This window comes from Oryx dammah, unplaced genomic scaffold (genome assembly GCF_014754425.2).
Source record: "Oryx dammah isolate SB20612 unplaced genomic scaffold, SCBI_Odam_1.1 HiC_scaffold_13, whole genome shotgun sequence".
In the NCBI taxonomy this organism is placed as follows: Eukaryota; Metazoa; Chordata; class Mammalia; order Artiodactyla; family Bovidae; genus Oryx; species Oryx dammah.
The window spans coordinates 14,878,833-14,896,891 of record NW_024070197.1 but is presented as its reverse complement, the minus strand read 5'-3'; the positions used below and the strand labels follow the sequence as shown (position 1 = coordinate 14,896,891).

General features: G+C 50.7%; 1 protein-coding gene across 2 annotated transcripts in view; it reads left to right on the top strand.

Annotated features, from left to right (window-relative positions):
• AXL (AXL receptor tyrosine kinase) overlaps positions 1–18,059 on the top strand; it is a 34,668-nt gene that overhangs the window by 13,244 nt on the left and 3,365 nt on the right. The window contains exons 7-19 of one of the 2 annotated variants that reach the window (XM_040252672.1): positions 907–1,117; positions 1,413–1,552; positions 2,829–2,979; positions 3,190–3,216; positions 5,553–5,685; positions 5,986–6,077; positions 9,284–9,379; positions 9,555–9,632; positions 11,440–11,532; positions 11,938–12,059; positions 12,977–13,086; positions 15,918–16,077; positions 16,600–16,736. In XM_040252672.1, the coding sequence (XP_040108606.1) occupies positions 907–1,117; positions 1,413–1,552; positions 2,829–2,979; positions 3,190–3,216; positions 5,553–5,685; positions 5,986–6,077; positions 9,284–9,379; positions 9,555–9,632; positions 11,440–11,532; positions 11,938–12,059; positions 12,977–13,086; positions 15,918–16,077; positions 16,600–16,736 (1,550 nt within the window). The remainder of the gene's footprint in view (positions 1–906; positions 1,118–1,412; positions 1,553–2,828; positions 2,980–3,189; positions 3,217–5,552; positions 5,686–5,985; positions 6,078–9,283; positions 9,380–9,554; positions 9,633–11,439; positions 11,533–11,937; positions 12,060–12,976; positions 13,087–15,917; positions 16,078–16,599; positions 16,737–18,059) is intronic. The other variant, XM_040252673.1, reaches the window with a different exon arrangement.

Genomic DNA, 18,059 nt, shown 5'->3' with positions numbered 1-18,059 from the left:
AGTTGCAGCATGTGGGATCTAGTTCCCTGACCAGGGATCAAACCTGGGCCCCCTGCATTGGGAGCACAGAGTCTTAGTCACTGGAGCACCTTGGAAGTCCTTTTTTATTTTTTTAAATTAAAATATATAATGTTCATAATCTTTGGTGTACAGCTAGATTGTTTAACCAGTGTGACCACTCTCTAAATCAAGATACAGACACTTCCCAGCTGTTGAAGGTTCCCTCAGTCCCCAGAGATGCCCACTTTTCTGACTTATTTTTTAGCTAAGGGAGGCTTGCGAGATCTTAGTTCCCCAGCCAGGGATTGAACCCTGGGCCCTCGGCAGTGAAAGCATGGAATCCTAACCACTGGACCACCAGGGAATTCCCTTCTCTGACTTCTACTGTGGGACATTGCTTTTGCCTGTGGTTGAATGTCATTATTATTGATGCTGACCACCTGCCATGTACTGTCCAGCTATCCTACACTTAACTTTTTCGTATGGCCATGCCATGTGGCATTCGAGATCTTAGCTCCCTGACCAGGGATCGAACCTGTGCCTGCAGTGGAAGCATAAAGTCATAACCACTGGACTGCCAGGAAGTCCCTTACATTGAACCTTTAAGCAGCCCTGGAAGGCATTTGCTCCTCTAAGCCCTCATTTTTCCAGATGAGGAAACGGAGGCTCAGAGAGAGAAAGTCTTGTTTGAAGTGGCTTTTGCAACTGATGGCAGAGCCACGTTGTGGAGCTGGGTGGCCTCCTCGCTTTGCAAACCCAGGTGCCTGTGTTGCACAAACATGGAATCGTCACACACACACACATCCTTGAGAAGGTGTGTCATCACACCAGGGTCACTACCATTGAGAGTTGTGTGACCGCCTTGAGTGTGGCCACCCTGACCTCACACCCCCTCCCTCTTCCCAGGCTGTGCTGTCAGACGACACGGTGGGCGCCTGGCTGGGAGAGCCAGACCCCCCAGAGGAGCCCCTCACCTTCCAAGCGTCCGTTCCCCCTCATCGACTGCGGCTGGGCAACCTCCATCCTCACACCCCTTACCACCTCCGGGTGGCCTGTGTCAGTAGCCAGGGCCCCTCACCCTGGACCCACTGGCTTCCTGTGGAGACACCAGAAGGAGGTAAGAAGGGGCTGGTGGCAGGGAGACATCGTTCACTGCCCCGCTGACCCTTGCGTACATCAGTATGACCCCCAGCATCTCCTCTCACCTGTATACCCTACGTGGCTTCACTCTCCTTCCTGTCCCATCCCCAAGTGGCATCTCTCCTGGACCTCATCTCTGTGCCCCTGCTCATGGGAGACTGTGCCAGCTGCCTGCATGCTTGTCCTTTGCACCCTGCCCCTACTCCTTGGGAAGAGGGGAGGGGGTCAGGAAGAGGTGGGGATGCCAGCTTCCCCTTTTCCCTGTCCTCCAGTGCCCCTGGGCCCTCCTGAGAATGTTAGCGCCTTGCGGAATGGGAGCCAAGCCCTTGTGCATTGGCAGGAGCCAAGGGCGCCGCTGCAGGGCACCCTGTTAGGATACCGACTGGCCTATCGAGGTCAGGATACGCCCGAGGTGGGTGCTGCTGGCTGGGCTGGGGCGGAGTGGCTGTGGAGGAGGGGACTGGGGAGGAGAAGATGACAGGCAGACAAGGACAGTTGGGCAGGTTGCGTAGAATGCGATCACCCTGTGCTGCAGAGCACGTTCTGGGGCCGTTAAAGGGGACCACGAGAGGGTTGCGTGTGTGCATGCTCAGTTGCTCAGTCATGTCTGATTCTTTGCGACCCCGTGGACGGTAGCCAGGGACCTGCCAGGCGCCCTGTCCATGGGATTCTCCAGACAAGAATACTGGGGTGGGGTGTCATTCCCAACCCAGGGATCAAACCTCCGTCTCCTGCATTGGTAGGTGATTCTTTACCATTGAGCTACCTGGGAAGCCCCCAGGAGAGAGTTAGGGGATGGCTATTTATGAATCTGTGAACTGTGGTGTTGAAGACTCTTGAGAGTTCCTTGGACTGCAAGGAGATCAAACCAGTCAATCCTAAAGGAAATCAACCCTGAATATTCATTGGAGGACTGATACTGAAGCTGAAGCTCCAATACTTTGGCCACCTGATGCAAAGAGCCGACTCATTAGAAAAGACCCTGATGCTGGGAAAGATGAAAGGCAGGCGGAGAAGGGGATGACAGAGGATGAGATGGTTGGATGGCATCACCAACTCAATGGACATGAGTTTGAGCAAGCTACAGGAGATAGTGAAGGATATGGAAGCCTGGCGTGCCGCAGTCCATGGGATCGCAAAGAGTTGGACACAACTGAGCAACTGAACAACAACAATTTATGAATCATGTACAAAACATTTCAGTAGACATATTTACTAGGACAGTTTTACAGCAGAGACTTGCATAGCACATTGAGGAAGGGGTGTCTCTTTCTAATTAACATGAAGGTACTATCTAAGCAAGCAGCACCCTCGGATGGAGAGATAGATGGAAGAAAGAGTGAGGAATTAGAAGGGGATGGAGGGATAAGGGGGCAAAGATGAGAATTTGGTCCTTTCAACAACGGTACTGTGTTCCACGCCTCCTTTGCTAGGACCTAAGGATGTATATGGCAATGAAGAAGACAAAGTCCTGGACCCGGTGAAGCTGATATTTTAACGAGTGTAGGGATAGAGAATGGAAAGGAGAGGACAGAATGGGGGATGAGAGAGGAAGGATAGGAAGAGGTAGGGGATGAGGGGCTGGAGACGAGGAGTGGCTTTGAGAAAGATGGAGAATTGAGGCTGAGGGTGAGGGCTTAAGTGCTGGGGCTGGAGCTCTACTCTGATGCCTTATTTGCATGTCCTAGGTGCTGATGGACGTAGGGCTAAAGCGAGAGGTGACCCTGGAACTGCGAGGGGAGGGGTCTGTGCCCAACCTGACGGTGTGCGTGGCAGCCTACACCGCCGCTGGGGATGGACCCTGGAGCCTCCCTGTGCCCCTGGAGCCCTGGCACCCAGGTAGCTGCAAAGCCGTGCTCAGCCTCCCTCAGCCTACCCACAGGGGCCACGTCTATCCCAGATGCCCTTGACTTGCTCCTTGTACCTTTTGGCGTTACCCCAGTGTAGGCTCCATTTCTACCTGGAAGCTTCCTGAGAGCCTCACTCCCTCTCTCCCACGTCTTACCAGTCTCTCTGAGCATATCCTCCCTCCGTCCTTTCTCCTCGCAGGACAAGGACAGCCAATCCACCAGCTGGGTAAGGGCTTTCACACCCCCTCTCCTGCTCTCCCTTCCCCCAAGGCCCAGTGAGGGCCCCATCACTGCACATTCTCTTTACACATCCCTTTCGTGTTCCTCAAACTCATCACTCTAACCCTCTGCTTCTTGGTTTTGTGTGGTCCTTGATGGAAGTGCCTGGAGTGGCCCAGAGCATTGTGGGTACTTGGTGAATGGTGGATGGATAGGTGGATGGATGGACTGACGAATGAATGGATGTGTAGATGGACCAGTGAATGAATGTGTGGCTGAGTGGTGGACAGATGAATGAATGGGTGGGTGGCAGAAGGATGAATGAATGGGTAGGTGATGGATGGATGAATGAATGGATGGGTGATGGATGGATGAATGAATGGGTGGATGAGTGGATGAATGAATAAACGGGTGGGTAGATGAATAGATAGGTAGAGGGACAGAGAGATGAGTTATCCCCCTCATATTCGTTTTCCTCAAATATTTCTCCAAATATTCCTCCTACACCCATTGTACCCTCCTGGCACTATTACACCCCACCTCTTCTAACTCAACCCACTATCCTTAAATATTCCTTATGCGTTTTCTTGCATTTCTTTGCATACCCTTTCCACACTAACCCCACCCTCCTTTCACATCCATCCCATTATAACCCCTCATTCTTCTCACGGGCTTCCCAAAGCCAATGCACACTCACACTTCTCATTCACAAGCTGATACTTTTTGCACACCCACTATGCATCCCACATTGCAGGCACTAAAAGACTCAATCCACACGATCTTACATTCTGCAACTCTCCTTGCACACTCACTAGACACTCCTTACACAATATTCCCTCACCTCGAGCTAATCCTAACCCATGCCCACTTTCTGCACATACCACACCAAACTCTTGGTACACTCATCCTCCACTCCTTACACACTCACTCCCACCTTTTTGCATATCCTTTTCATTCATCTCATGCTCATCTTCCCCTCCCATGTCCTTTGCACACTCATTGCACACTCCTCTCACACCAAAGTTACATCCTTACAAATCACTGCCCCTACCTTGTATCTAAAACTCAAATACTCCTTGAATCCTCACATACTCCCAATTCCTCAAGTACTCATCTGGCACTGTTTACACACTCCTTTGCACACCATGCCCCTTTGCACATTTATTTCACTCTCATCCCTTGCTTTATGAAAGCCCTTCCAGGGAATTCCCTGGCAGTCCAGTGGTAAGGAGTCAGTGCTTTCACTGCTGAGGGCATGGGTTCGACCCCTAGTCAGGGAACTAAAATTCCATAAGCTTCAAGGAGTGGCAAAAAAAAAAAAAAAAAACCGCTTTCATAATCATCATACACTCCTCAAAAATGTCCCTTGGCCATTGGTCCCTGGAGCCTCCAACTCCTTACATATCCATTGCACATGCTTTGTACACACTACACACATTCTCTCCCTGCTCAACAGTTTTCCACACCCAAGTGCCCCCTCCTTGCATAATCATCACATATATCAAACACAGGTACCCCACTTGAGATTTACTTACAGCCCTCCCACGCTCCTCCAGCCCTCCTTCCATTCTCACAGCCCATCCCACACAATCTCTCACTCTCATCCCACACTCCTTCCCACACTCATTGCACACGCCCAAGTATCTATCCCACTTTGCACTCTCCACACTCATCCTAGGAGTTTCACACTCCTCATTTTAAAAAAAAAATTATTTATTTGGCTGCATCAGGTCTTAGTTGCATCATGCAGGATCTTTCCTTGTGGCTCGTGGATTCTCTTGTTGCAACACATGGGCTCCAGAGCACCTAGGCTCAGTAGTTGTGGCACGGGGGCTTAGTTGCTCCGAGGCATGTGGGATCTTAGTTTCCTATGCCCGCCTGTGTGCTCACTCGTGTCAGTCATGTCCAACTCTTTGCGATGCTATGGACCATAGCCCACCAGGACCCTCTGTCCATAGGAGTCTTCTGGCAAGAATACTGGAGTGGGTTGCCTCCTCCAGGGAATCTTCCTGACCCCAGAGATCCAACCCACATCTCCTGCACCTCCTGCATTGCAGGTGGACTCTTTTTACCACTGAGCTACCAGAAAAGCCCCTTAGTTCCCCGATCAGGGATCAAACCCGAATCCCCTGCATCGCAAGGTGGCTTCTTAACCACTGGACCACCAGGGACATCCCCTCACACTCCTCCTCCAACGTCCACTCCTTTCGTATCCATTGCATGCCCCGTCCAGCCCTGTCCATCACCCAATGTACCTACACCTGCCTCCCTTCAACGCCACACCCCTGGGGACCCAAGGAACCAAGACCTCCACCATGACCTGTCCCGCGTGCCCCCTGACAGTGAGTGAACCCCCAGCCCCCGCCTTCTCGTGGCCCTGGTGGTATGTACTGCTGGGAGCAGTGGTGGCCGCCGCCTGTGCCCTCATCCTGGCCCTGTTCCTCTTCCACCGGCGGAAGAAGGAGACCCGTTATGGGTAAGTTGAGACCACGCGGGTCGGGAGGCTGGCCTGGACTGGGGTAGAGAAGCTGGAGGTGGGGAGACCGTGAGGAGGCTGGCACAGGAGGAGAGAGTACCAAGAATCAGAACGAGGACAAGCATCTGGGGAGTGAATGGAAGGCAGAAGGCAGCAGCCCAAGAGACTCTCAGCAGACATTGGAGGAGAGGGCTGGCAGGTCTGGGGGTTGGGATGGCACTTGCTTCCACTGCTGGTGGAAGTGGAAGGGGTTCCACCTCACTCTGCCCTGCCCTCACCTCCTCTCTGTTCCCTCCCTAGAGAGGTGTTTGAACCAACCGTGGAGAGGGGTGAGCTGGTGGTCAGGTACCGTGTTCGCAAGTCCTACAGTCGGAGGACCACTGAAGCCACCTGTAAGTGAGCCCCATGCCTCCCTGCCTGGGTTTGGGATAAGAAGTATCGAGTGTTGGGCCTGCTGGGCTTCAGCAGATGCGTGAACCAAAAGTTTCTGCAGGCCTTGGAATATTAGCACCACAGACCCTAAGAACAACAGAACTGTGGGACTACACACGACTTTAGAATAATTGAATCTTAGACACAGTAAACTTTAGAAAGGCCAAACTCTGAGTCATAGGCTCTTAGAACCACGTCATGATGACGATAAAGACGATAAACACGATGACGATGGCAGTGAAGAAAATGCCCATGATGAGGTGCTTACAATGCTGAGGGTAACAGCCAACCCTAGCACTTCCTCTGTGACTACTGCCGTTCCTTTTTTAAAAATTAAGTATTTATTTATTTATTGGCTATACTGGGTCTTCATTGCTGCTCACGGGCTTTCTCTAGTTGCGGTGAGGGCGGGCTACTCTCTAGTTGTGGTCTGAGGGCTTCTCGTTGCAGTGGCTTCTTGTTGCAGAGCAGACTCGAGGGAGCACAGGCTTCAGTAGTGGCGGTGCATGGCCTTAGCTGCCCTGAGGCATGTGAGATCTTCCTGAAGCAGGGGTCGAACCTGTGACCCCTGAAGTGGAAGGTGAATTCTTAACCACTGGGCCACCAGGAAAGTCCCACAGGTGCTGTTCTAAGCTTCAACACATGTCACTTAATTTAATCCCCATGACAACCCAGTGAGGTAGGCACGTTATCCTCCCCACTACCAGTGGGGAGGCTGTGGCACAGAGTGGCTAAGTAACTTACTGGAGGCCACACGGTTTGTAAGCTGGAGAGCTGGGTTCACACCCAGGCAGTTCCACTTTTCAAGTTCATCCTCTGAACTGCCTCTTGGAAGTAGAGGATATGCGAGAGGATGTGCAATTATAATTGGCCTAAAAAATTATAATCCAGTGCTATAGACTCTTAAGGCACCCCTGGTGGCTAAAATGGTAAAGAAGCTACCTGCAATGCAGGAGACCTGGGTTCAATCCCTGGGTCAGGAAGATCCCCTGGAAAAGGAATGGCAACCCACTCCAGTACTCTTGCCGGGAGAATCCCATGGGCAGAGGAGCCTGGAGGGTTACAGGCCATAGGGTCGCAAAGAGTCAGAGCAACTAACACTTGATAGACTCTTAGGATCTTAAAAATCATAGAATCTTAGCACTATAATAGACCCTGTGTTAGAGGATTGTAGCATTTATGGAGGGTCCCAGCTAAGAAGGGACTTCAGCAGCCGCTTAGTCAAATTTCTTCTTCTCTCCAGTTGGGAAAACAGATCCAGAAAAAAAAAGGGGGGGACAGAGTTAGGCCTCTTCTGGAGTTAGCACCCAGGGAGAAGACTGCCGGGGGCCCCAGGGAGATACCCGAAGGGCTGGGAAAGACATTTATTGCAAAGGAGAAGGAAGAGGAAGTGAGGAGGTCACAGCAATCTAATGGGAATAACATGCAGCAGCAGTTTTCCAAGTGTGATCCAAGTCCCCGGGGATCCCCAAGACCTTTGCAGGGGGTCCATGAGGTCAAAACTATTTTCAAAATAATACCAAAACGTCATTTGCCCTTTCACACCCTCCTTCTCTTGCAAGTGCTCTGCAGAGTTTTCCAAAGGCTTCCAAATATGTGATGATATCATCCTTCTGTTGACTGACGTGCTTGTATATTCTTGTGTTTTGAAAATTTGTCTGGGGAACTTCCCTGGCGATCCAGTGGTGAAGACCCTAAGATTCCACTGCAGGGGGCTCGGGTTCAATTCCTGGTTGGGGAATCATTAATAAGATCCTTTGTGGTATGGCCAAAAATGAAAAAAGGCAATCATATCAGTTTTCATCATGAACACAGTAAATATTGCTGTGTAGACAACCCACATAAAAGAAAGCTTTTTTCAAGTCTCAATAATTTTAAGAATGTAAAAGGATCCTGGGGCAAATAAGTTGGAGAACAATTGCTACACAGCAGTGAAAATGAATAAACCCAACTACACACAGCAGCTGGGCTTCCCTGGTGGCTCAGTGGTAAAGAACCCGCCTGCCAATGCAGGAGACATGAGTTCCATCCCTGGGTCAGAAAGATCCCCTGGAGGAGGAAATGGCAGCCCACTCTTGCCTGGGAAACCCCATGGACAGAGGAGCCTGGCAGCCTACAGCCCAGGGGTCGCAAAGAGTTGGACACCACTTAACAACTAAACAACAACAACACACAACAACTGCATTACAATTATTTCAGAGATATCGTGTTAAGTGAAAGAACCGGACACGAAAGAGAACATAGTATGTGATTCCATGTTCATAACATCCCCAAACAGAAAAGACTAATCTGGGGTAAGAAAAGTCAGGAAAGTGGCCACCCCTGAAAGGACAGGTCATAGTCTATTCTTGACGGGGGTGTTAGTGACACACACTGTTGTGTTTGGTTCATGGAAATCCATTGAACTGCTCACTTATGATTTTTGCAGGTTATACTTTAATGAAAAGTTAAGAAAAATTTTGAACAACTGGTACGGCAGGATGTTAACCAATCAAGGTGCCAGTACTGCAAGATTATGTGCCAGGCTCTAACCCTTTAGTTACTGCTCTGGGGGAAGACATAGGGGGTCTAAAGGAAAAGTGGGAGTTGGGAGTGCTCAGCTAATCCTGAATGAATGCAGAATTATTTCAGTATTTTAACAACGGGTGTACAGGCATGGGGCTTCCCTGGCGGCTCATGGTAAAGAACCCTCCTGCCGATGCAGGAGATGCGGGTTGGATCCCTGGGTTGGGAGGATCCTCTGGAGAAGGAAGTGACAACCCTCTCCAGTATTCTTGCCTGGAGAATCCCATGGACAGAGGAGTCCGGCAAGCTACAGTCCATGGGGTTGCAAAGAGTTGGACACAACTTTAGTGACTAAACAATGATAAACCACAATACACAGGCATACCTGGGAGACACTGCACGTTTGATTCCAGACCAACACGATAAAGTGTCTAATGCAATAAAGTGAGTCACATGCATTTTGGGGTTTCTCAGTGCATATAAAAGTTATGTTTAGGACTTCCCTGGCAGTCCAGATAGATTTGCTTGACACAAGATTGCCACAGACCTTCAATATGTAAAGAACACAATATCTAATGAGGCACGCCTGTATCCTTATTGGAGGCGCTGCCTGGATGTCAGCTCTGCTCCACGGCTCTGTATGCTCTCACCCCCCATGCAGTGAACAGCCTGGGCATCAACGAAGAGCTGAAGGAGAAACTGCGGGACGTGATGGTGGACCGGCATAAGGTGGCTCTGGGGAAGACCCTGGGAGAGGGTGAGTGTCCTCCACTTCACACACACACACACATATCTCCCTGAGCCATGCAGTCCTTCATCTCCCTACCCCTACCCAACCACAGGAAATGCAGTTCCTACAGCATCCCCCCTGAAGTCAACGGGGGGTGCCCCTCTCCCCATGCATATCAAAGTCTCTCTCTGGTCCCCCACAGGAGAGTTCGGAGCTGTGATGGAAGGCCAGCTCAACCAGGACGACTCCGTCCTCAAGGTGGCTGTGAAGACCATGAAGAGTGAGTATGTACATACATGTGCACACATGTGGGATCCCCATCCCTTAAACTCTGGCCCCTCCCCTAATGCCCCTAAGGAGGTAGAAGAACAGGAAAGGGGACAGCAATTTAGCCCGACCCCAGAACTTCAGTGGTTCCAGACGAGAGATTAAGTCCCTGCCAGGTCCTTCAACAGAAGGAACTCAATACGGGGTTGGCAAACTGAAGGAACCGCAGGGGGCAGTTAAGACAACCTAGAGATTAGCAGCCGCCAAGTGTGTCACTTCCGCCTCCCAGGCCGGAAGGGGCGGAGTTACCAGAGCCCACAGCCAGGGCCCGCTGATGGGATTGAGGCATCACAGAGTTAGGGGCTACCTTGTGGGAGCTTGAAACACAAAAGGAGACACAGCCACCACCAAGGCAATACTGGAAGCAGAAAGAGAGAGGGTGAAATGCCGATTTCTCTTCTCCTCTCGCCCACCTGCCAGTCTCCCATCAGCGCTTCCCATTGGCGGATTCCAACAGGAAACAGCAGGAAAGGGGACCTGGGCAATGTAGTTTTCTGGGGCCAGCCCCATGAGATACAGAGCAAGCATGAGATGGTCCAGAATGAGGCACACCTGGCTTCATCATTTACTAGCGCTATGCTTTCCTGGGGGCTCAGATGATAAAGAATCAGCCTGCAATGCAGGAGACCCAGGTTCAGTCCCTGGGTTGAGAAGATCCCCTGGAGCAGGGAATGGCAACCCACTCCAGTATTCTTGCCTGGAGAATCCCATGGACAGAGGAGCGTGGTGGACTACAGTCCATGGGGTCGCAAAGAGTCGAATACGACTAAGTGACTAACACTTTCACTATGATCTCAGGTAAGTGACTACCCCTCTCTGAGCCTACCATGCCTCACCTGGAAAAAAGTATCATAGTGTTTCTACCTCCTAGGGTATTATGTCAAAGCACTTAATGCTGGGTTTGGCACATAGTACACACAGTTAATGTGGACTAAAACCATGTTATCTACATCAACAGAGAGGGTGAGAGCCAGTCCAGTCCAAGCTCACGCAGCACAGAAAGGTCAGGGTCAAGCTTTTCCACATAAGGATAAAGCTTAGAGGGTCATGCTGGAGGGAGGAATGATCGTTTCAGAATCACAAGGGGTAAAAAACTTGGGTTATGGAGTCATCACCCATTCATTCATTCATTCATTCTTGACTGCCTTCTGAATACTGGGTTATGTTCCTGACCTGGGTTTGAATCCCAGCTGTGTGACGCTGGGCAAGTCACTTTGCCTCTCTGAGCCAGTGTCCTGAGTTGTAAAACAGGGACAATCATCTGCATCCTAGGGCTGCTGGGAGTGTGCTAGGAAGCAGCCTAGCACAGAGCCCACACATGGACCCCTGAGCCAGACTGCCTGGGTTTGAACTCTGCCTGTTCCTCTTGCAAGCTGTGGCACGTTTCTTAAACATTCTGTGCCTTGTCTCTCCATCCTTCTTGTTGTTCAGTCGCTAAATTGTGTCAGACTCTTTGTGACCTCGTGAACTGCAGCACACCAGGCTTCCCTGTCCTTCATTATCTCTCTGAGTTTGCTCAAACTCATGTCGAGTCAGTGATGCCATTCAACCATCTCATCCTTCTGTAGCCCCCTTCTCCATCTTTAAAATGGGGAAATAGAAGCTCCTCAGAGGGTTAAATGGGTTAATATGTCAAGCACTGAGTACAGCCCCTGGTACTTACTAGTCATGCTTGATGAAGGAGAAGATGATGATGGTAATAAGGACGAGGAGGAAAAGAGTCCTCCCTCAGCCTCCTCTACCTTCCTCTCTCCTCCCAGTTGCCATCTGCACACGGTCGGAGCTGGAGGATTTCCTGAGTGAAGCTGTCTGCATGAAGGAATTCGACCACCCCAACGTCATGAGGCTCATTGGTGAGGGAGAGGCAGATTTAGTGGGCCAGCAGGCCCCGTGCAGGCTGCACCAGAGGGAAGAACCCTCCCTCAGGCACTGGGAAGATCAAACCTCCAGGCTTCCTCCCCCCACCACCCCAGAGTGAGCAGGCTCCCCCCTTCCTCTCTCCCTCAGCTAGGAATGTGACCTCTGACCTTTCCCAGAAATAGCTGAGGTCCCCAGGAGGGCTGGAGAAACATCCCTGGGAACCAGTGCTGGACATGGCTTCTCTGACGCTTGGTCCCTGCCACCACCACCCCCGCTCCCCAACAGTTTGGAGGCCAGATCTAAGAGGGAGCTGGGAGAAACAGAGGTGGGAGTGGGGGTGGCGTCCCCTTCTGCCCACCTCCAGTGACAAGACTGCCCTGGGGGGGGGCGGGACTCAGGCGTCTGTTTCCAGGGTTCTGAACGAGAGGGATTCCCGGCGCCCGTGGTCATCTTACCTTTCATGAAACACGGAGACCTTCACAGTTTCCTTCTCTATTCCCGGCTCGGGGACCAGCCAGTGGTGAGGGCATTTTATTATCTGGACCACAAGTGTTAACTGAGCACCTACTGGGTACCCGGTAATCTTTCTTTCTTATTTGAAAAAATGGATGTCTATTCTGCGTACACTAAAACGTGCACATTTGTTGCATGCAGTTCAGTGAATGTTTTCTTGTGTATAGACCCATGGAAGGGCTTCCCAGGTGGTTCAGTGGTAAAGAATCCACCTGCCAGTGCAGGAGACGTGGGTTCCATCCCTGGGCTGGGAAGATTCCCTGGAGAAGAAAATGGCAACCCACTCCAGTATTCTTGCCTGTGCAATCTATGGCCAGAGGACCCTGGTGGGCTACAGTCTATGGGGTCGCAAAGAGTCAGACATGACTGAGCGACTGAGTACCCACGCACGCATTAGGTACCTAGCGCTGCTCAGCCACTAGGAAGGTGATGGAGACCAAGAGCTTGTTTTCATGGAGGAGCTGTCTGCCAGAGGTGGGGGGACCAGACAATAAACAAGTTAACAAGTGAATAAGCACGATAATTTTTAAATGCCAGGAGGGAAATAGAGCAGGATGAGTGACAGGGAGGCCAGGCAGTTCGTTTGGGTGAACAGGGACAGTCTTATGGAGGAGATCGAAGGAGGAGCTAACTGGTGGGAAGTGGGTGATCTGGGACGAAGTGGTACCCGCAGAGGGCACAGAATGTGCAAAGGCTCAGAGGTGGGAACAAGCATCCTGCTGGAGTGTATATCAAGGGCAAGCACAATGAAAGATCAAGACAGAAGAGGAAGGTAGGGGATGACAAAGGGCTGATATGGAAAGGGGTGGAGTTTAAGTCTCAGAGGCATGGGAAAGCATCACAGGGCAGAGCTAGTAGGGCGGAGGGATGGATTTCTGAGACTCCGCTGATCTCTACCCCTTCGTGTCCTCCCGCCCCGCCCAGTTCCTGCCCACCCAGATGCTGGTGAAGTTCATGGCAGATATTGCTAGTGGCATGGAGTATCTGAGTACCAAGAGATTCATACACCGGGACCTGGCTGCCAGGAATTGCATGTGAGTGCCCAGCCTTCCAGGAATCCCCCTTCTTCAGGGACCCACCCGCACCTCCACCCTCCTTCCCAGGATGGAAGAAGGTGCCCCCCCGCCCCCAACACACACACACCCTTCAGGCAAGTCAAAGCTCAAGAGTGGAAGAGAGAGATGAGCAGGGAGGTTGGGGCCAGCTTTCTGAACTGAGATCCCTCACGTGCTGGAATGTGCAGAGAAAAGGAGAGCAGGCAGGCTCAGTGGGTAGCAGGATGTGAGCAAAAGGGCAAAGAAAACCCAAGAGGGTGGTGACATTTAAGCTTCATCTTTGTCCCCCTCCAAGCTGAGTGTCTTGCCTGGGGGTACACTTGGGCAGTGGCCACACTGGATAAAGAGACCACACCCCCTGCTAAGTTGTTGCTGCTCAGTCGCTCACTCAGGCGTGTCCCACTCTTTGAAACCCCATGGACTGCAGCAAGCCAGGCTTCCCTGTCCTTCGCTATCTCCCAAAGTTTGCTTGAACTTGTGTCCTTTAAGTCGGTGACACCATCCAACCATCTCATCCTCTGTCGCCTCCTTCTCTTGCTTTCAATCTTTCCCAGCATCAGAGTCTTCCAATGAGTCAGCTCTTTGCATCAGGTGACCAAAGTATTGGCGTTTCAGCTTTAGCATCATTCCTCCCAGTGAATATTCAGGGTTGATTTCCTTTCCAAGGGACAAGCAAAACATAGCCCAGAACCTGGTCTAAGGGTTATGTGTGTGTGTGTGACATATAAGCTTAGAATATTAGTCTCATTATAATGATGGACTCAGAAATTGGAGCTGGAGAGGACTTTCCTGGTGGTCCAGTGGCTAGGACTTCACACTCCCAATGCAGGGGGCCTGGGCTTGACCCACTAAGAGTTCACATGCCCCAACTAAAAGATCCTGCATGCCACAACTGAGACCCAAAGAATAAGTATTTTTAAAAATATTAAAAAAGGAGTTGGAGTTGGAGAATCAGAGAATCTTCAATAAGATGTGCAAATGTTCACAAATGGTTTTGATTACCTTCCATGGAGTGCACATGTCAGTTTGAGGAGAATTGCCTTTTATACATTTGGGGTCTTCTCATCCATGATTATGGCATAGCTTTCCAATTTATTTAGGTATTATCCAGCTTCTTTCAGCAAAACTGTATAATTTTCTTTTTTTCCTGCCCCACTACACAGCATGCAGGATACTGGTTCCCCAACCAGGGATCGCACCAGTGCCCTCTGAAGCAGACGTGCAGAGTCTTAATGACTGGACCAGGGAATACCCCATTCCCAATTTTTATTTTGAAAAAATTCCAAATCTACAGAAAAGTTGAAAACATTGTGCCATGAACACCCATATCTCCTCCTTGTTGAGATTTTGCCACGTTTCTCCTCTCTTCTTTGTCTCTCTCTCCCCTCAACCATTTGAAAGTAAGTTGCCAAGATGGTGACATTCCACTCCTAAATCTTCAAGTGGTGTCTCCTAGAATAAGGACTTAAGTCTAAATAATCACAATTCTGTTTTCAGACCTAAGAAGATTAACAATAATTCCGTAACACAGTCTCCTATCCAATCCATGTTCAAATTTTACATATATAAAGCGCAAAAACAAACACAAGTAATCCCCACTGTTAGAAGTGAAGATCTCAGTCACTCTACAAAGGGTAATTATACCCTAGGAAGGAAGGTCTGGTAACCTTTCTTTCTTGTTAAAAAAAAAAAATTGATGTTTATTCTACATACACTAAAATATACACATTTTATGCATGCAGTTCAGTGAATGTTTACATGTTTATAGACACATGGAAGGGCTTCCCAGGTGACCCAGTGGTAAAGAATCTACCTGCCAATGCAGGAGACTCAGGTTTGATCCCCGGGTTGGGAAGATCCCCTGGAGGAGGAAATAGCAACCCAGGATTCTTGCCTGGGAAATCCCATGGACAGAGGAGCCTGGTGGGCTACAGTCCATGGGATTGCAAAGAGTTGGACACAACTGCATGAGCATGCACACAGACCCATGGAAACCACCACCACTAAATCAAGATAAAGAACATTACTTGGCCCTTGGCAGGCTGTCTCCTGCCCTTCCCAGCCACTGCCCTCAAAGGATAACAACTATTCTATACTTCTGTCACCTTTCTTAAATGCCATGTAAATGGAATTGCAATTTTGACTCCTCTGTGTCTGGCCTCTCTTGCTCAGCGTGAAGTTTTTGAGATCAGTCCATGTTCTTGTTCTTTGCTGTATGGTATTCCATTGCACAGCTGCCCCGTTATATCCTCTTTCTTAATCTGGGTTCTAGTTACATAGGTGTGTTTGTGAAAATCCAATGAGCTCTCCACTTAAGATTTGTGCATGTTTTTGTATATGTATAGTATACATCAAAAATTTTTTTTAAAACGGACTCCCCTGGTGGTGCAGTAGCTAAGACTCCATTCTCCCAACACAGGGGCACTGGGTTTGATCTCTGGTCAGGGAACTAGATCCTGCATGCCACAGTGAAGATCTTGGGTGCAGCAGCTAAGGCCCAGTGCAATCAAATAACTATTTAAAAATTTTTTTTAAATATCAAAGAATCCAACCCAAGGAGCCTGGGAAGGACCTTAGAATCTGGCAAAAAGCCAGAGCTGGGAAGGCCCCCTAGCAGCCCTTTTCAGACCCACCTTTCACAGAGGATATAAGAAGTAACATAGTTCCCTCCCAGGTTTGGGGACTGACCGATCCCCACCCCGAAGCAGGACAGCCAGGGCAGGAGACAGAGACATGTCTGAGAGTGAGGGCAGGCTTCCTGGTGGAGGCGGCAATTCTGTGACCCCATTCCTCTCCCCCAATCTGGGCAGGCTGAACGAGAACATGTCGGTGTGTGTGGCTGACTTTGGGCTCTCCAAGAAGATCTACAACGGGGACTACTACCGTCAGGGACGCATCGCCAAGATGCCGGTCAAGTGGATCGCCATCGAGAGCCTGGCGGACCGTGTCTATACCAGCAAGAGCGATGTGGTACGTGTGTCCCAGCAGTAGGGGGAGGGCGTGGCCTGATCATCCCACACCGACCCAGGCTCCTGGGGACACGAGGGCTTCCCTGAGCAGGGGCCTGTCCACGTGGACTGTGTGTGGTGGGCGTTTGTGAACGGTGGTGTGGACATGCTGGGGGGCGGGGGCGGGGCAGTGTGTGCACATGGCTCTGTGTGCATGGTGACAGGTTGCTACATGGACTGTGCAGAGAGTTTAGGTTGGGAGAGGCAGTGGCAAATGTATGCACGTGTATAGCTAGGGTGTGGAGGGTGACCCTAGACCACGTGTCCATGCAGTGTGTAAGTGTGTGCACGGGTGAGCAGGTCTAGGTGTGCACACGAATTGCCTCCATAAGTGTGTACCTGCACCAGAGTGTTTCTGTGACTAGCTCTGATGCACCCACAAAGACATCTGTGTACATGTAAGTGTGGGTGTATCTGTGTGTTGGGTGAGGACATCTTTGTGCAGGAGAGACCCTCTAATTTTCTCCCTTCTGTCCCCCGACAGTGGTCCTTTGGGGTGACGATGTGGGAGATTGCCACACGAGGGCAAACCCCATATCCGGGAGTGGAGAACAGCGAGATTTATGACTACCTGTGCCAGGGAAACCGCCTGAAGCAGCCTGTGGACTGTCTGGATGGACTGTGAGGACCCTCAGGATTCCCCTCCCCTACCTCATGGGATTCCATCCCCAAACCCTGAGCACCCCACATGGCCCTGACATATCCAAGACCCTCTAAAACCTGCACAGGGACTTCCCTGGTGGTCCAGTGGTTGGGACTCCAAGCTTCTCCCCTGCAGGGGGCGCAGGTTTGATCCCATGGTCTGAGAACTAGGATCCCATGTGCCACCTGGCACGGCCCCCCTCAAAAAAGAAAAACCTGCACAGAATCCCTCAGACCGTTGAGGAGCCTATCTGCCCCTCAGCCATGCTCCTCAGAACCACTATTAGCTCGAGAGGTGTGCTAAGTCGCTTCAGTCATGTCCGATGCTTGGTCACCCCATGGACGGTAGCCCTCCAGGCTCCTCTGTCCATGGGATTCTCCAGGCATGAGTGGGTTGCCATGTCTTCCTCCAGGGGATCTTTCCAACCCACCCAGGGATCAAACCCGCATCTCTTACTATATCTTGTGTTGGCAGGCAGGTTCTTTACCACTCATGCCACATGGGAAGCTCGAGAGGTATGAATGAACAAAAGGTGCCCTTTCTTCCTTTGCTCTGTGCCAAATTCAGGCGGGACCAGTCTCCTGCCAGGTTATCTGTGGGCTGTAGTTCCCATTCCCAAAGAATTCTCATTCCATCCAGACTCCTGAGCACCCATGCTTCCCCTACGTGCTCTTCAGCACCCAGAACCCTCTTCCAAACCCTTATAATGAACTTCTCCAAACTCTCAGGGCTCCCCTGAGATGTTCTCAGAATCCTTTAGGGTGGTGCTTATCACACTTTGCCATCCCATGAAATACATAAAGAAGAGAACTTGGGGGATAAAGAGAAGATGTTGCTTGGGTCAGGAGGGGACAGCCTGGGGCTTCAGACTCCCCAAGTCCTCCTTGGGTGTTCCAAGAGCTGAGGGGAGTAAGAAGAGTGAAAATCTCCATAGAACTCACTAGAAGGCATGGTTTCAGGTGCTTTGCATGAAATTAAGTCATTTGATCCTTACTACAGCCATCTGATGGAGAAGGCAATGGCAACCCACTCCAGTACTCTTGCCTGGAGAATCCCAGGGACGGAGGAGCCTGGTAGGCTGCAGTCCATGGGGTCGCTAAGAGTCGGACACGACGGAGCAACTTCACTTTCACTTTTCACTTTCATGCATTGGAGAAGGAAATGGCAACCCACTCCAGTGTTCTTGCCTGGAGAATCCCAGGGACGGGGGAACCTGGTGGGCTGCCGTCTCTGGGGTCGCACAGAGTCGGACACGACTGAAGCGACTTAGCAGCAGCAGCAGCAGCACCAGCACAGCCGTT